Raw genomic sequence first — 16763 nt, 5'->3', positions numbered from 1 at the left:
ATAGAGCTTATTAAAAAATAAAAGGATGGGATCTGCGAGTGCCATAGGCTGCCATCTGTTGTTTTATATCTCCCAATTTAGAAATAAACAAAACAGGTGGAAATAACTTTGTTCATTTGTTATTATTATTGTTAAATGGCTGAATATATATTCACTTGAATAGATATATGTATACAGTATACATATTCCATATGTGTATGTATACATACCGATTAAGATGGTGCTGCACTTAATTCACAACAACTCAATGCAACACTATGGGCTTGGGGCAGAGTGGCTGGAAAGCTGCCCAGTGGAAAAGGACCTGGGGGTGTTGGTCAATAGTGACTGAACATGAGCCAGCAGTGTGCCCAGGCAGCCAAGAAGGCCAAAGGCTTCCTGGCTTGTATCAGGAATGGTGTGGCCAGCAGGACTAGGGAAGTGTACTCGGCACTGGTGAGGCCCTACCTTGAGTACTGTGTCCAGTTCTGGGCCCCTCACTACAAGAAGGACACTGAGGTGCTGGAGTGTGTCCAGAAGGGCAACGGAGCTGGTGAAGGGTCTGGATGCAAGTGTAATGAGGAGCTGCTGAGGGAGCTGGGGTTGTTTATCCTGGAGAACAGGAGGCTCAGGAGGAACCATATTGCTCTCTACAACTGCCTGAAAGGAGGTTGTAGCCAGGTGGGGATCAACCTTTTCTCCCAGGTTGAGACAGGATGAAATGGCCTCAAGTTGTGCCAGAGGAGGGTTAGATTGGATATTAGAAAGAATTTCTTTGTGGAAAGAGTGGTCAAGCGTTGGAACAGGCTGCCCAGGGAAGTGGTGGAGTCACCATCCATGGAAACATTTAAAAAGTGTGTAAATGTGGTGGTTAGGGACATGGTTTAGTGGTGGACTTGGCAGTGTCAGATTCACATTTGGACTCGGTGACCTTAAGGATCTTTTCCAACCTACATGATTCTATGATTCAAGGTTGGGTTTTTTTTTTTTCAAGAAGGTTAGATGATATTTTAATTTTAAAATTAAATTAAAATAAAAGAAATAAAGCATTACTAAACTGCCATATTTTACAAGCAGCTATCTGTTGGGTTGTCTGCAGTCTTTTAAGCTTTCTGAGCATTTCAAGCTCCTCCTTTTTGTCTCAGTCTAAATGGTTTGGTTTATTGCCAGTTCTAAGTATAGGCTGGCTTTTTGGAGCCTATTGTCTCTAGATTATAAAGTAATATTCTGCATAAATTAAGAATAAGATACATCATGGCACTAAAAACTGTGGGCTTTGTTCCAGAAACTTTTGTTCTCACGGTCTTAGAGTACTGAGGTGCATAGATGCCTGCCTTTTTTTTTTGTTAATCCCTTATATACTCACCCACATAACTCTTCATACCCTGCAGTGAATTATCTGTGCATCGTTAATCAACCTTATTTCCCAACACCTCTACTTACTCTTATGCTCTATTTTTCTTGAGTTCCATACTAACTTTTGCAATGATGCAAGCCAACTATCTTATTTCATCCTTTGAGGTACAAGACAACTACCATGTTGTGTTTAAAAAAATTGCCTTCATGCAACATTGTGTGATTGACATCGTATTGCACTCTTTCTGCTACCTTATTATTATTATTTTAATGAAAAAGTAGTAATGGAACATCTACATTTCCACTCTAATTAACAAAAAGTATCCTAAACTTATGAGTATAAAAAACTTTACCACAAAGATTGGTGTCCAAGAAAAATATGAAATACATGAAAGAAATATAGATATGAAGGATTTTATCTAAACAACTGCTGCATGAAATGAAGGGGCATATAGGTGTTCTTATAAATGCTTACACAGATTCCTTAGATCCTGTTAGAGGCTCTAGGTGGAACAGGAGAAGCTAGCAAAGGGAGGCATGCCCCTTTTTATTTAAGGAATTTGAAAAGATATGGTGAATTCACGCACAGATGTGGGGGTGTGTGCACATGTTCACTTGTATGCTTTTCTGTGCCAAAGAAAATTGGCAGAGACCTCTAGTAATTGAAGCTATATTAGACTGAGTTAGTCTAGCTAAAGCAGGCTTTAAAGAAATGAAATCTGGAGGTATCTGTATGCAGATACACATGGAAAAAACCAAAAGACCTTCAAATCTGAAAAACAAGTTTTTAAAAGAAACAGCAGTATCTTTATTTTTGGTGAGCTTCTAAAGCTGATTCAGGTTGGAACTTTCTTTGCAGAACTGCACTTGGCAGCAGATCTGACACTTCTTGTCTTCCTATTGGATGAGGGAAAACTGTAAATCATCCCACTGCTTTCCCACAGAATAATTTTTGCAATCCTGCATTGGTGGCACTAACTAGGAAGACAGGTTAACCTTTGCCTTTAGTCAAGACTGCTCTAAGCCTTCCATTTAAAATCAGAGCCTTGACATTGCCTCGATGTTTGCTATTTTGAAATCTACTTGTTAGTTACACAGTCAGGAATGTAAACTGTCTTAAGAGACTTTGATTTTTGTTCTTTTTTAACCCAGAGAGCTGGAGCAAAACTGGAGATGTCTGCATACAGAATTCTTCAACTTGCCAAAGAGGGAGCTCTCTCTCAAAAAAAAAAAAAAAAAAAAGTTGGAGCTACCATAATGATCTTTTATGTAAGCCAAAAAAAGAAAAAACAACCAAGAAAACCAAACCAAATCAAATCACAACACCCAACAACAACAAAAAACCAAACCCAAACAAACCCCAAGTTTGCCTCATGTTTTGATACCTCTCTAGTTGTTTCTCAGGTATCCTTCTGCAATTTTTAAAGCCTGATTTCTTGCTTGTGCAAGCTACAATTTACAAGAGTTATCTTGTTCTTGCAATGTGTTTTAAAGAACAGAGATGACACTGAAAGAGTAAGTGAAATTTTGAGAGTTGTGAATTAATAAACAGGGTAGGTCTGTCCAAGCTGGTGAAATGTTTCAGTCATCAAGAGGAGACAGGGCACTCAGCACTGCATACAAGCCTGTGCTTGCCAAGCCACTGGCCGGCCTATCAATACAATGAAGGTCTTATCAAATACATGTGGCCCGAGGAAGCTTGTGCAGTCCTGATTCTTTACAAATGGTTGAGTCAGAATCATACGTTTATAAATTGCCTTGTTTCCTGGGAGTGACAGGGGATAATATGGAAGAGGGAGAGTAGGTAAGAGAGGCAAGCATCTGGAGCAAAGGGATGCAGAAAGCAGTCTGAGGATCCCAGCCAGACCTGCAAACTATGTCAAAATCCCTCAGTAAATTTGCAGACTTCTTACAGCCTCCTGTGACTGAATAATTTTAAATATTAATGCAAAGTCTGAAGAAAAAAATATTTTTGTTAACTTCAAATTGGGGGAAAAATATATATTGTTTATTGTTGCAATGTTTTACAAAAGAGAAAGGAGAATGGAAGACCAAAGAAAACAAACTTTACTTCAACAATTGGTGGCAGAAGAAAAAAACTGAGAATAAGAAGAAAGTAGCTCAGAGGAGTTCAACACTCTTGTGAGCACAGATGGAAATTATCCCTGAATGTAGGAAGGAGTGGAAGGTAGAAGAGATCAGCTTGACTAATGAGATGTTCAGTGACCTCAAAGACAAGAAACTGGTTTTGCAGGGTTGATCTGTAAATCAGATCAACAAAATTATCTGAATTAAAAAGGAACACAAAACCCGTCTTTGTCCTTCCCTCCCCCACTCTTTGTTTTTTGTTAGACTGATTTGTTTCACTGCCACAGCTGATGGTGTAGGCCTACAAACAACTGCATCAGCACTACTCAAGGAGTTGATATTGATGCTTAGAGGAGAGGATATACTGCCTTGGAGATGAGACGTTTAACACGTATTCAGAAAGGTCATTACTCTTCAGGACAGATCTGAGATGGGAAAAGACTAGTTAGGTAGCAGTAATTTGAAAAAGCCTCCGAGGTGGAACAGATCTTGAGATTCAAGTGCAGCAACAATGACATTTGCAAAAAGAAAAAAAAAAAGGCTAATATTTGAGGCATGTAGAAACAGTGGTAAACTCCACCCTATCAACTAACCTTCTCAATCAATTTAGCACTGACAATGTGAATGTGGGGTCTAATAGTGGACACTAGACCCCACAGAAAAATGTAAAACAGTTGGAGAAAGTTCAGAAAAGAACAGGAAAAATGTATGTATGAAGTGGCCTGTATGGAAAAATCAAAAAAACTCTTTTTAGTGTAGGGAAGACTGAGGAGATGCATGGCAGTTTCCAGCTGTGCAGCATCTTTGTATATACTCCTCCAAGATTAAATCTTTTGCCAAGATGTCCTCAAGAAACAGGATAAATAGTATGGGGCTAAAACTACAGGTCTGAAGATCTAGCTTATTGTCTCTAGCCACATGTATAAGAAATGCAGGTGGAGACTGCCTGAGGAACAGTGTGAAATCATCTATCACTGGAGGTTTTAAAACAGGTTTGACAGGCCTCTGTTGAGAAGAGTTTAGATACAGTAGATGCTGCCTGGGAAAAAGGGCCAGAGAGTAGGATTCACGAGGCTGTTCCCACTTGACTTGCTGCGAGCCTCTGGAATCAAGGTGAGTAGCCTGGCCATGGAAAGCACAGAAAACACAGCCATACCTCACCACTCGGTGCAGTCTTGGATGCTCCATACCAAAGTGCCTCTGCAGGGCCACTGCTTCTCCCCACCACAGCAGAAACTTCACATTTTTTGTTGTTCTGCTTTTGTTGTTGAGTAAACCATAAATATTTGCTGCAATTTTGGGGAAAACAGTGTGTTTCATTTTACTTCTAGGTAATTAAAGTTTTCTTTTCTATTAATTGCAGACCATCTGCATTACCTGTGCTGAAAAGCCTATAGTAGTAGCTCATGGCAATGAGCCATGCTCATTGTGAGAGAATATGTCTGCTGTGGGACCAATGATGGTGATCCAGAGGAGGGCCACCAAGTTGATCAGGGGGATGGAGCACCTCTCCTCTGAGGAAAGGCTGAGAGAATTTAGATTGTTCAGCCTGTAAAAGAGAAGGGTTCAAGGTGACCTAATTATGGACTTCCAGTACTTGAAGGGAACTTAAAGGAAAGATGGGGCAAGACTATTTACAAGAGCATGTAGTGACAGGACAAGGGCAAGTGGGTTCAAATTGAAAGATGGTAGGCTTAGATTAGATTTTAGGAAAAAATTCTTTACTGTGAGGGTGGTAAGACACTGGAACAGGTTGCCCAGAGAAGCTGTGGATGCCCCATCCCTGAAGGTGTTCAAGGCCAAGATGGATGGGGCTCTGAGCAACCTGGTCTAGTTGAAGGTGCCCCTGCCCACGGCGGAAGGCTTGGAACTAGATGATCCTCTAGGTCCCTTCCAACCTGAACCATTCTCTGATTCCACGGTGGCTTCTCCCAACAAATGATGTTGCTTACACCGCCGGGCTCCAAGCCCTCTCGGCCGTACCCTGACACGCTTCTATTCGCTTATGGTATGTCACCTCCCCCGAGAGGCAGCACCACCGCCTCTGCCCCAGCTGCCGCAACGCGACCAAAGGCGCTTTCTCCCCCGGCCGGGGCCGAGATTGCGGGCGGGGCGGGGCTGAGCCCGCGGGGGCGGGCGGGGCGGGGCGCGGAGGTGCTGTGCTGTGAGCGCCGTGATCGCGGCCATCCCGGCGCTGCCCGTAGTGCGGCGGCTGCTTTCGCCATGGCTGCCGGTAGCGGCACGAAGGCGGCCGAGCGGCTCTACGACATGGTGGTGTTCGGCGCCTCGGGCTTCACCGGACAGTTCGTGGTGGAAGAGGTGGCGCGGGCGGCGGCGGCGGCGGCCGCCGGCGAGGGTCCGCTGTGCCGCGGCCCCCTGCGCTGGGCCGTGGCCGGGCGGAGCCGCGAGAAGCTGCGGGCGGTGCTGGAGCGGGCGGCCGAGCGACTGGGTACGGGCCGCGGCCGGGCCGGAGGCGCAGCGCCGGGGCAGGGGGGCAGCGGGTCGGGCCCGGAGCCGCCCGCGGGCGGGTGTGCGGGGAGGGGCTGCGGGGCGAGCCCTGGCGCTGGGGCGCGGAGGTGGGGCGAGCCCCGGGGAGGGCGGTGAGGGTGACCGCGGTCTCCGGTGCGCAGGGAAGGCGACGCTCGGGGCAGAGGTCGACGTGCTGCTGTGCGATGTGGGCGACGCGGTCTCGCTGGCCGCCATGGCGAAGCAGACCCGGGTGGTGCTGAACTGCGTGGGCCCGGTGAGTGCGGGGTGCGGGCGGGGCCGCGCCGGGGCTCGGGCGGCCGCGTTCCCCGCCCCTCCTCGGGGCGCGGGGGGCCGCCCGCGGGCTACGCGGCTCCTTGAACCCGAACCCGAAGGACAGCCGCCTACTGCAGTGGCCGCAGCGTGTCCCACTGCAATGGCTGGTGGCGCGATGCGCTCACTCAAATACAGCGGGGTTCGGTTTAGGTCTTCCGTAGGAAGCGTAAGAAACTGATGGCAAAGTCGGCCCAACGTTTCAGGTTGGGCCAGAGTGTTTCGAGTGGCACTAGGGTTAAAAGTAGAGCAGGAAGAGGGGCCCACAGGCTTGCTGCTGTAAGCCCTTGGCTCTTTTAAAATTTCCAGCGGCAGTATTTCCAGTACATTTAGAGGGCATCAAAGTATGGGAGGTGGAAGTTGGGTCATGCCAATGTCTTTGAAATTAAGAGTGTTTAAGCAGAGAATATGTTGATAATAAAGCGCAAAAAACATAGAGTGAGACTAGCAGCAGTATTCAATTGGTCTTGGTGATCTGATTTTATGTGAGAAATCAGGTGTGCAGCAAACTCCATTATCAGCGATGGAGTTTGTCAGGCTGTTCCTTTTCTCCACACCCCCACGAAATAAAAGTGCTATTACATTTTTAGCCCCACTTAGCAAAATCAATAGCTACCAAATTCACTTTTATTGTAGAGGTGTGCATTAGATAAAGCATGTTGGGTAAGTTCTGGTGTGTAGGTTTTCTTTTGTTATGTGTGGTGTTTTTTCCTTCTATAGTATAGATTCTTTGGAGAGCCTGTGGTTGAAGCTTGTGTTGAAAATGGTGCAAGCTGCATTGACATCAGTGGAGAGCCCCAGGTATGTGACAGTAAAAACCACTACCTTACATAAAGGATCTACGAAAGGAGTGTTCATTTAGTGTGCTTCGTGTTTCTGCTAATGTTTCTGAACATGAACACAAATTCTGCCTCTTCATCTACAATTACTGTAGAAGATGCAGTAAGTCTTTTAAGGTGCACTAATGTGTGTTGGTTTTATAGTTTCCTTGCTTGTAAGACTAGAGCCTTTTAGGTTCTCTCTGGAAATCCCAAGTTGCTGAATTCTGTTTTAAGCCTCAGTTGTGATTCTGCATAGGAATTCTATACATTTCTTTGCACTGCTGTGAAACTTTGATGCTTGACCAGGACTTATATATATATATATATCTTAAAGGTACATGTAGGTGGTCTGAAGCATGTAGGGTGCTATAATGTGACAGTAAAGCACTGATGGCTAATATTGCATATGGCCAAGAATGGATTTCTGCCTAAAATATGTGTTCTGACTGTGTTTTAGTTCCTCGAGGGAATGTACCTGAAATACAACGAAAAAGCTGCGGAAAAGGGGGTATATGTCGTTGGAAGCTGTGGCTTTGACTCCATACCAGCTGATATGGGAGTACTGTACACCAGAGACAAGTTGAAAGGTGACTTGAATAAATACCTCCTTATGGTGAAAAGGAAATGTAGATTATGCTTTCATCTGGTTTCCTAAAGCAGCAGTGCTTCTGTGGAAACTCTTTCAGTGACTCTTTTTGCCTGCCTTTGTCAGGTGACCAGTTTCAACCAAATGTAGTAGAGAGAAATTTCAAAGTAAGTCGTATTCCCATATTGGAGAAGATTGGTAGAGTAGGGATTCAAGGTCATGTTGCTCACTGAGAAGACAGAACCTTCAGCTATGAGCTGTTCAGCCAGTGTGTGAGCTTCTCTAGGCAAGCCTCAGCACACTGCAACTTGTGCAGAGGATCTTGTAGGGAAAAGACAGTGCAGGGGGGGACAGCTGTGGGAAAGGGTCCACAGACCTCAGGTTTCCTAAGTTTTCTTTTTCGGCTGCAAACTCTTAGAAGCTGTTGTGTAAGTAGCAAGACAGTGCCATGCAGTGCTTTTTGCTTTAATAGCAGCTGAAAGAGGACAAATATATTTGAGAAAAGATATGAAAGGATTTAATTCTCTGTAAATAATACTTGATCCTGGTTTCAAATGAGGATACTCTGTTCCTCAGGTCTGACTTTCAGTTGGGAGGGCCGATAGGAGTATCCAAATGTTTTGCTTTTATGGACTATGAAAAAGACTGTTAAATGGGGTTGGTTTGTATTGAAGTGTATTGTGAACTTTCATTTGAAGAAACCTCAAGTGGGATCTGACTGGAGGGAGAAGCAAGGCATGGAAATGAGTATCTAGTTGCTCATGAGGTTGTAATTTCATGTTTGAAACCTGTTTTGAATAAAGATGTCTTTTATATTTTCTTATTTTGACTATGGCATTACCACCTGTTTATCCAGTTGCTTGTTATATGGAAATTTACCCATACAAGTAGTTTTACAGTCTCATAAGGAACTGAGCAAAGTGAAAGAAAACAGAATTTGGAGGCACTGTTTTGTTCTGCTGCTCATCACAACTAAGCATTCTTTCCAAAACACAAGCTATGCTAAAATGAATGTTTTAGGATATTTTGTTTTGTTTTAGGCTACTTGGTTTTTTGGGGGGTTATGGGTTGTTTTATTTTGGTGGGGGGTTTTTTGTAATTCAGGTGTACCAAATTTTTAGTCCATCTTTGCTTTCACAACCAACATCGTCCTTTATTTTGAAACTTGGAGGAAAATGAAATGTGGCTCTTAATATTCCTTCCTTTTTGTACCCCAATGAATTTTTTACATTATCTCATTAACTAGGTGAGACAAATGAAAAACATTTAATGAGTGCAGGTAGTATTAGTGACCGTTATTGAAGTACTTTACACAAGAAATTTAATACTTGCTTTCTCAAATAGCTGTGCATCTTATGTTATTTGGCTTTGAGATAAAGATGTAACTCTGCCTTTTCGGCTGATAATGTCAGTGGCCTGCTATTTGAGTCTACCAGAGCGTAGTGTGGTCTTGCAAACTAATGGCTGAATGTGCCAAGTAATATTTTCTCCTCTCTTTTGACAGGTACCTTAACTGCTGTTGAAAGTTTCCTGTCGGTAAAATCTGGGCCTGAGGTTAGTTGGTTTCTGCCTTCTTGGAACTCAGAGGTTTTTGTGATAACATCAGAGTAGCCCATCAGAATAACTGTTGCTACATTAATACAGTCCAAAGAGCAAGCTGGCAGTTATTTGAGTCAAAGAACTTTATTCTTTAGGTGCTAATTAAAGTTTCCCAAGCAAACACGATTTTGTAAGGTCTGTTTTCAGAGGGTGTCTACCTAGAGTTTGTTGTGGTAAGCTGTTTCAAGAATTATTTTGGTTTTGCAGAGATGTGGGAAGGATTCTTACACAAGTAAAACTATAACAAGATCCATAGTGTGTTGCCAGTAATCCTAGTGTTTGTCTTTGGGTTTTTTATTTGTTGGGGGGCAAGTTGTTTCAGTATACTTAATGCATCTAATCATGATACAGGTAGGTAGTAATTGTAATAATGTGAAATATATGTAATAATTCTAATGTCATTGTTAAAACAATGCAATGATGATCCAAGCCAGTCTTGGTGCCCAGCAACCAAACATGCTATTTCTGGCCTAATCACCCATCTTATTAGATAGGGCCTAAGTCACAGTCTGTTCTTATAAACATCTGGAGGAGTGGAGGAAGCCCTTGGAATGGGAGAATAATATCCATCTATTAATGAACAGGGAATAGTAGTGAATGAGTATGTTTGTTTAAATCTGTATGTTGGGTAGAAAGATGGTTTACCTATGTGTGGTGTAACTTCTAAGTGTTGGTAAGAAGAGATATTGATAATGGGAATTAACTACAGTGGGATGGTTAGAAGAGATACAGATACGTATTAAGTATGTGGGGCCCGAGCATGTTGTGGGTCATATGGAATGAGGGATGGAGGCTGCATGGGGTGTGGCTGAGTTCATTTCCCCATAGAAGCCATCACTGTGCTGTGCTTCCTGTGGTAGCTGCAGAGGTGTTGATAACACACCAGTGTTTTGGCTACTGCTGAGCACTGCTCCCACGGTGCTAAGGCTGTCTCTGCAACATTCTCCCCCTCATCCAGTAGTCTGGGGTAGGCAAGATCCTGGGAGGGGGCATAGTCAGGACAGCTGACTAAAGGGGTATTTCATGTCATGCAAGTTCGTTCAGCAATAAAAGCTAAAGGAGGAAGGGTGGGAGGCATTTGTTACTACGACACCTGTGTTGCGGAGCAAGCACTCTGCATACTGAAGCTCTGCCTCCCAGGAAGTAGCTGGACATCACCTGCTGATGGAAAGTAGAGAAGAAGTCTTTTGTTTTCCTTTGCTTCCATGCACAGCTTTTGCTTTATTAAGTTGCTTTGTCTTCACACACAAGGGATTTTTCCGTCTTATTTTCTCCTCCTTAGCTAGGAAGAGAGTGAGCACCTGGCATCCAGCCAAGGTCATCCCACTCCACTATAATGCATGTAATCATAACACATATATGTAATAATTGTAATATGTGTAATAGTTATAGTATCATTGTTAAAATAATACATGAAACCTTTAAATACTGAACTAATTACTGTTTTGGGTGTGTCGCCAGGGTGTTTGTGTACACGATGGGACCTGGAAGTCAGCTGTCTATGGCCTTGCGGATGAAGACAACCTGAGGAAGCTTCGAAAAAAGATAGGATATGCCCCTGTTCCAATAGTTGGTGCAAAGCTTAAAAAAAGGTATAAGTGTAAGATGTGAAACATGCTGTCTTCTAACAGTTCCAGTATTTATGATACAGATTGCTAACATAGTATTAAATACTGAAAGGATGCATTTAGGACTTCAGTATAATATGAACACATAGATGCTCATCTAGTAGAATTGAAGATAAGTTCAACTTTACTGATTTGTTCATATCTTAATGAAGAGAGAACATGTCTCAGCATGTACTAGGTTTCAAAGTTCACTTGTTCTAAGACTTTTAGTGACGTGGCAAACTCTTGATTTCAGAAGTGATTAGTAGAATGGGGGAAAAAAAAAGGAGAAGACTATTATATTGATTATCAAATTCATCCTTGATACAGTGCATGGAATTTTGAGTGAGCCAGGGATAAATTTGGCATTGTTTGCTTTCACTGAAAAGAGATAATGTCATAAAAATGCTTGAGAGAAAGCTGATAATGGTAAGGCCAGTATGATCAGTTTCTTTCAGTTTGCACAAACATTGGAACATTTTTTTAATGACTTTATTTTTTTTCCATTTGCAGAGGATTTTTGTTTTACAATCAGGAATTCAAAGAGTACTCTATTCCATTCATGGGATCTGATGGTTCTGTTGTGAAACGGACTCAGCGTTATCTGCACACAGAATTGCAGGAAACACCTGTAAGTTACTGTTATTTGTGTATTATGTCTTCTGGGTGCACTGGCCTGTTCCATGCTGCTTTATACTGTGGCTGATGAGCCTGCCTTTGGCTGCCAGTATGATACTTATGAGAGTGTCTTGTAGGGTTGCCCTGCTCTCTGATTTCTGGATATGTATTTGTAGGGAATGGAAACCATGAGTCACAGTCACATTTGAAAGGTTGCATTAAATGCATTAATTTGTTTCTGTGCCGAGGCTTTTCTTGTTGTACCAGTAGAGCTTCTAAAAGGATCATAATTTTAGCCTGCGTAGCTGTAGCTAGGTCAGCATATAGTGTAGTAAATTCTCTGGTAAAGAATTCATATGCTTCTCATTTATATCTTAAGACTTTGATGCTTGGGTCTCCAGGTGCAGAGTAAAGGCAGTGTGAAATGATGGTGGTGGAAAAGATGTTTAATGTTTGTGTTTCCTGGTTTCCTGAGAGAACACCAGCACCAATAGTCTGTATAACTGCTGTGCAGAATCACACGCATCAGTTAAGAGATGAGAGTGAGATAGTGCTTTAAAAATATCCTTGGAAGCTACTAATGAGAAGGGCTTGCCATTGCTATTTCAGTTTATCTTACAGAAAAGGATAAAGAGAAGGAAAGGAGGATCTAGGAAAGAAGGCTGAAATCAGATACGAAAAACATATCTTTCTGTAAAGTTGTCCATTCTTATTTACCATGCCTGCTCCCTCACCACTCTGTAGTTATATTATCTTCTCAGAATGAATGGCAAAGTGAAGAATGCTTCAGAGAGTTACTTAGAACTAAGACATTTGTTTAAGGCCCTATTATAAACTGCTATCTGTTCTATGAGACAACTGCATCTTAATTTGAGGTAGATTAATTTTTTTTAAATTGAAATTTAATGCATTTTAATGCAAAAAATTTAATGTAAATCTTATCAGTGAAAATATGTTTTTGCTTCAGGTCCAGTATGGTGCTTATGTAAATGTAGGTGGTCTTGGCTCTGTTATCAAGCTGATGTTCGCTGGCATGTTATTTCTTCTTCTGGTGAAGTTTAACTTTGGAAGAAAACTTCTGACAAAAGTAAGTTTTCAAAACACAAAATAACTTAGTGTTTGGAGATTTTTTTTTCTCTCTAGTTTACTGTTGGTCTTTTTTTTGTCTTTTTTTTTTTTTCCCCCCTCCCCTCTCATCATGTAGTACCCAGAATTTTTCTCTGCTGGACGTTTCACAAAGAAAGGACCAACCCAGAAACAGGTAAGTGACTGTTTTCCATTACAGTTGTTCAATACATTTGTTATGGTAATAGTGGAGTAGTAAATTAGAATCAACTGCTTAGTCTCAGAGAAGTAATTTCTAAATGAATCAAAGAATATTCTGAGTTGGAAGGGACCCACTAGGATCATCAAAGTCCAACACAGGCCCTGCACAGGACAGCCCCAAGAGTCACACCATGTGCCTGAGAGCATTGTCCAAACGCTTCTTGAACTCTGCCAGGCTTGGTGCTGTGACCACTTCCCTGGGGAGCCTGTTCCAGTGCCCAACCACCTTCTAGGTGAAGAATCTTTTTCCAACCTAAACCTCCCTTGATGCAACTTCAGGCCATTTCCTCAGGTCCTGGTCATCACAGAGGAGAGATCAGTGTCTGCCCCTCTGCTTCCCTGCATGAGAAGGATGAAGACAGCAATGAGGTCTCCACTCAGTCTTTTCTTCCCCAGGCTGAACAGACCAAGTGACTTCATCTGCTCCTCATACAGCTTCCCCTCTAGGCCCAAATGCACGTTTTGTGTGCCTGTTGAGATAGTTATAGAATATTTACATAATCATGCCTTCTGTTATTAGATATCAGAGTACGTGTAACTCCTATGAGGAATAAATGGATAATATTGCTGGGCCTGATGTATTTACATGGGTGGCTCAGAGCACTCTATCAAAGGTGATGACTGAGGGAGACCGATTAGCAAAAACCTAGGACTGAAAGCACTGAGAGAATACAGACTTCAGAAAAAGAATAGTTCCAACAAAGTGGAAGCAATTAAAAATTGAGAAGAGATTATACCTTTTAAGCAATAACTGAAAATTAAGTGCTCTCATGTTTAAATGGATTATAGTATTTGGCAGAATTCTGTATATAGACTTTGGATACTTATATTTACTACTTGTGTTTGCCTGATATCAGTGAGTTACTGTTTTGGTGACCGTGCTTGTCTTGTTCACTACAGATGGATGGAACCTCTTTTACAATGACTTTTTTTGGTGAGGGTTACAGTGAGGGGCAAGATCCCCAGAGTGGCAAACCAAATGTGAAGATCTGCACTGAAGTGAAAGGACCAGGTATGTATGTTAGTAGCAGCTAACTGCTTTTGCCTGCTCCAAAATAGGTTTATGATTCCACTGCTGTCTCTTTCACCCTTTAGAAGGACTTGCAACATGAACAAAGTCACAGGCTTTACAGTGTATTACTAGATACTAGAATTCATTGTGACTTGGTTTTTGAAATGGCCGGTTCATTTGCATTCTCGTCATTATCTTTCTCTGACTTTCCCTGTTCCAATTCTCATGTTTGCCGAGTAGAGCCATTGAAGGGAGAGGGCTTTAAGGATAGTTTTCAGTTGTTATAGCCTGGACTTACTACTTGTTTTTTTCCAGTTCCCTGGGAGTGAACTTAACCAAGTCTGGTGTGGTATAATTTCTAGCTATAGCATACTTCTCTTCAGGTCATTCCTTGAGGGGAGATGACATCCTACGTGGTTTGCAGAGAGCAAGAATCTATGTTCAGAAAGGAGTTAATGTAGCACAGCTTCTTTAAATAACTAGAGATGTAGCTGAATTCAAGCATCTCACAACAAAGGTCTGAATTTAGGCACAGAATGGAGTAAGTTCTTGCTGTATCAGAGAGCCCTCTCTCACCATGATGTAGACACTCAATGATTGTGGTGTGGTTATAGGCCTATATGTGAAGCAGTATTTGTCTGGATTAGATCTTAAGGACTTCACCAGCTACTTGGGCTGATTACTAGATAAAAAACGCTGTTCTTAGATGGGGAAGGCCGTTTCATTGCCAAAGAGATTATTCTTCTGAATGCCGTAGGGAAGAACAAAATTACATTCTACATTTCAACACACTGTATGTCATTTGGGGTTTTTGTTTTGTTTTGTTTGCCAGAGCCTGGATATGTTGCTACACCTATTGCAATGGTTCAAGCAGCTGTATCTCTTCTGGAGGATGCACCTTCTCTGCCTAAACGGTAAGTACTTTCCCATTCTGAGTAGCTTGCTCTTCCTTAAAGCTACTGTGTGCAAATGTTTCTGTTTGAAAATATGCGTATCAACCCTGTGGATTTCTGTGTTACCTCACCCAACTGGCTGTGCAAGGGAGATGCTTCACCACAGGCTGATTTAAAGCCACTTGGTCTTTCCCAGTCTTTCAGTTTGAAAGGATGTAGTCATAGGCTTTTAGTCAGGCTTTTGCATCAGTGTCTGTATGTTCAGTTAAATGGAATGGTTTCTGTTGGGTTTGCTGGATGCAGAAATGAATCTATAATTATAACCACCTTGCCAAATTTCTTATCCACTCTGTTGTGGGACAAAGTGGCTTTTTCTTTCTTAATCATGGAAGCACATCTTTAACTTCACAAAAAGGTGTCCCTCAATCACTGTGCCACTAATGTTTTTCTCTTTTCACTAACAGGGGTGGTGTATATTCTCCGGGAGCTGCCTTCTCCAAAACAAAACTGATTGATCGCCTCAACAGACGTGGTGTTGAGTTCTCTGTTATTAGCAAGCCTGAAGTCTGAAGACAAAACATGACTATGAATTAACACCTTTACTGGGTCTAACTCCAATAAAACTCATTTGGCTGCAAAAGCCTAATTGTAAAATAGTTTCACTGTGCAATTGTTTGCAGCAGAAACAGAAGAAAATTTGAGTTAAATGTATAATACTATTTGCTATAGTGAGAAAATCTCTAAAGGGTGGGTATTAAGTTTTAATTCACAGACATATTAAATTGGTAACTTCTTGGGTACTAGTTCTAGAATTTTAATGTCGTTCATCTAAGTTTTTCAGGTTCCTACTTAGTGGACCAGCTGTAGTGTCTGCTTCATAAGTAACCATAGCCGCCTCACTTCACCCCTTCTGCAACTATGTAAAGCAGGGAGGCCTGGGATAACAAGTGCCTTAGCAGATGGAACCACTAGTTACTCCTTGTGTTTGGCATGTCTTTAATATAATTTTCAATTAATCTTTATTTAATAACTGTTCTTAGTGCAGATCTGTGTGTTAGGGTTTCTATACTTAGGTAAGTAGTAATAAACTGTAGTGTGCTTTTGCACATTGTAATGATGGAGGCTTGTTCTGTTCATCATTTTGGAAGCTGTTTGACCTGATGCAATCCAGGTTCTAGGTGCACTGGCCTATTTCATACTACTTGATACTGTAACTGATGGGTCTGCTTTTTGCTGCTAGCTTAATTATGACAGTGTCATGTTCGGTTATCCTGCTCTCTGGATATGGATTGGTAGGGAATGGAAGCCTTGAGTTACAGAAATATTGAAAGGTAGCCTTCTTGATTTTTGGGAGTGATAAATACATTAAATTATTTTTCTCTGCAGAGGTGCCTTTTTTTTTAATCTTGTAAAAACTCTGAAAATTGGTCTGAGATATATAAAGGTCTCTATCTCAGCTGCATCACATTCACTATTTTTATTATCAGGCAAACCACATAAAAACTGATGCTTTATAGTATCATAGCTGTATTGAAGATTGCCTTCTGGATGTAGTTCACCATATAATGGTGGTTTAGGTGCTGCTTCTTCAGCTTTTATGCCTTCACTGCGCTGTCTTCAATAACCTAAAGTTAAAAAATGCCTGTTAATACTTTATTCCTTACAAAACAAACTTCACACTGATGAAGATGGTGAAAAGCTACTTTTTCTTTCAGATCACTACCACATTGAAAGTTAGAAACATACAATGTACTCTCTACTAAAGATGAAAATTCATTCATTTAAGGGGCAGAGATCAGAGCAGTCAGTGTATGCAATTCACAGGCTCCCTTTCTGGTATTTCCGTTCAGGACTAACGATGTGCCACCGCTCATGGACAGTGGACAGTTTTACAGGACAAGGTGTGTATGCAACTGGCACTGATCATCACAGTGCAGTGCCTTCTGCACTACTCCACACCCACACAGAGTGACCCACTCTGTGTCTGGCAGGGTAAAACACAATTATGTCCCCGGAGTTTAAAGTTTTGGTCGTGACAACAAAAAGGGTATTTTTCAAATTAATTTCCTGAAGAAACAA

At 41.9% G+C, this 16763-nt stretch overlaps 1 protein-coding gene across 1 annotated transcript; it reads left to right on the top strand.

Moving 5' to 3' along the window:
* Positions 1-5582: 5582 nt before the first annotated feature.
* Positions 5583-16069, top strand: SCCPDH (saccharopine dehydrogenase (putative)). The gene is made up of 12 exons (XM_032681288.1): positions 5583-5872; positions 6054-6166; positions 6943-7023; positions 7501-7630; positions 9134-9183; positions 10690-10820; positions 11349-11466; positions 12421-12540; positions 12658-12714; positions 13680-13791; positions 14624-14705; positions 15149-16069. The coding sequence occupies exons 1-12, from the start codon at positions 5647-5649 to the stop codon at positions 15252-15254; spliced, it is 1326 nt and encodes a 441-aa protein (XP_032537179.1). The 5' UTR covers positions 5583-5646; the 3' UTR covers positions 15255-16069.
* The last annotated feature ends 694 nt before the right edge of the window (positions 16070-16763 follow it).

This window comes from Chiroxiphia lanceolata, chromosome 3 (assembly GCF_009829145.1).
Source record: "Chiroxiphia lanceolata isolate bChiLan1 chromosome 3, bChiLan1.pri, whole genome shotgun sequence".
Taxonomy (NCBI): Eukaryota; Metazoa; Chordata; class Aves; order Passeriformes; family Pipridae; genus Chiroxiphia; species Chiroxiphia lanceolata.
This window is presented reverse-complemented; position numbering and strand designations above follow the sequence as displayed.

Excerpts from the sequence above, each read along its gene's own strand:
- SCCPDH (XM_032681288.1), top strand. The coding sequence starts at position 5,647 with ATGGCTGCCGGTAGCGGCACGAAGGCGGCCGAGCGGCTCTACGACATG. Across the intron at positions 5,873-6,053 it reads GCGGGCGGCCGAGCGACTGG|GGAAGGCGACGCTCGGGGCA; the intron begins GTACGGGCCGCG and ends TCCGGTGCGCAG. Across the intron at positions 6,167-6,942 it reads TGCTGAACTGCGTGGGCCCG|TATAGATTCTTTGGAGAGCC; the intron begins GTGAGTGCGGGG and ends TTCCTTCTATAG.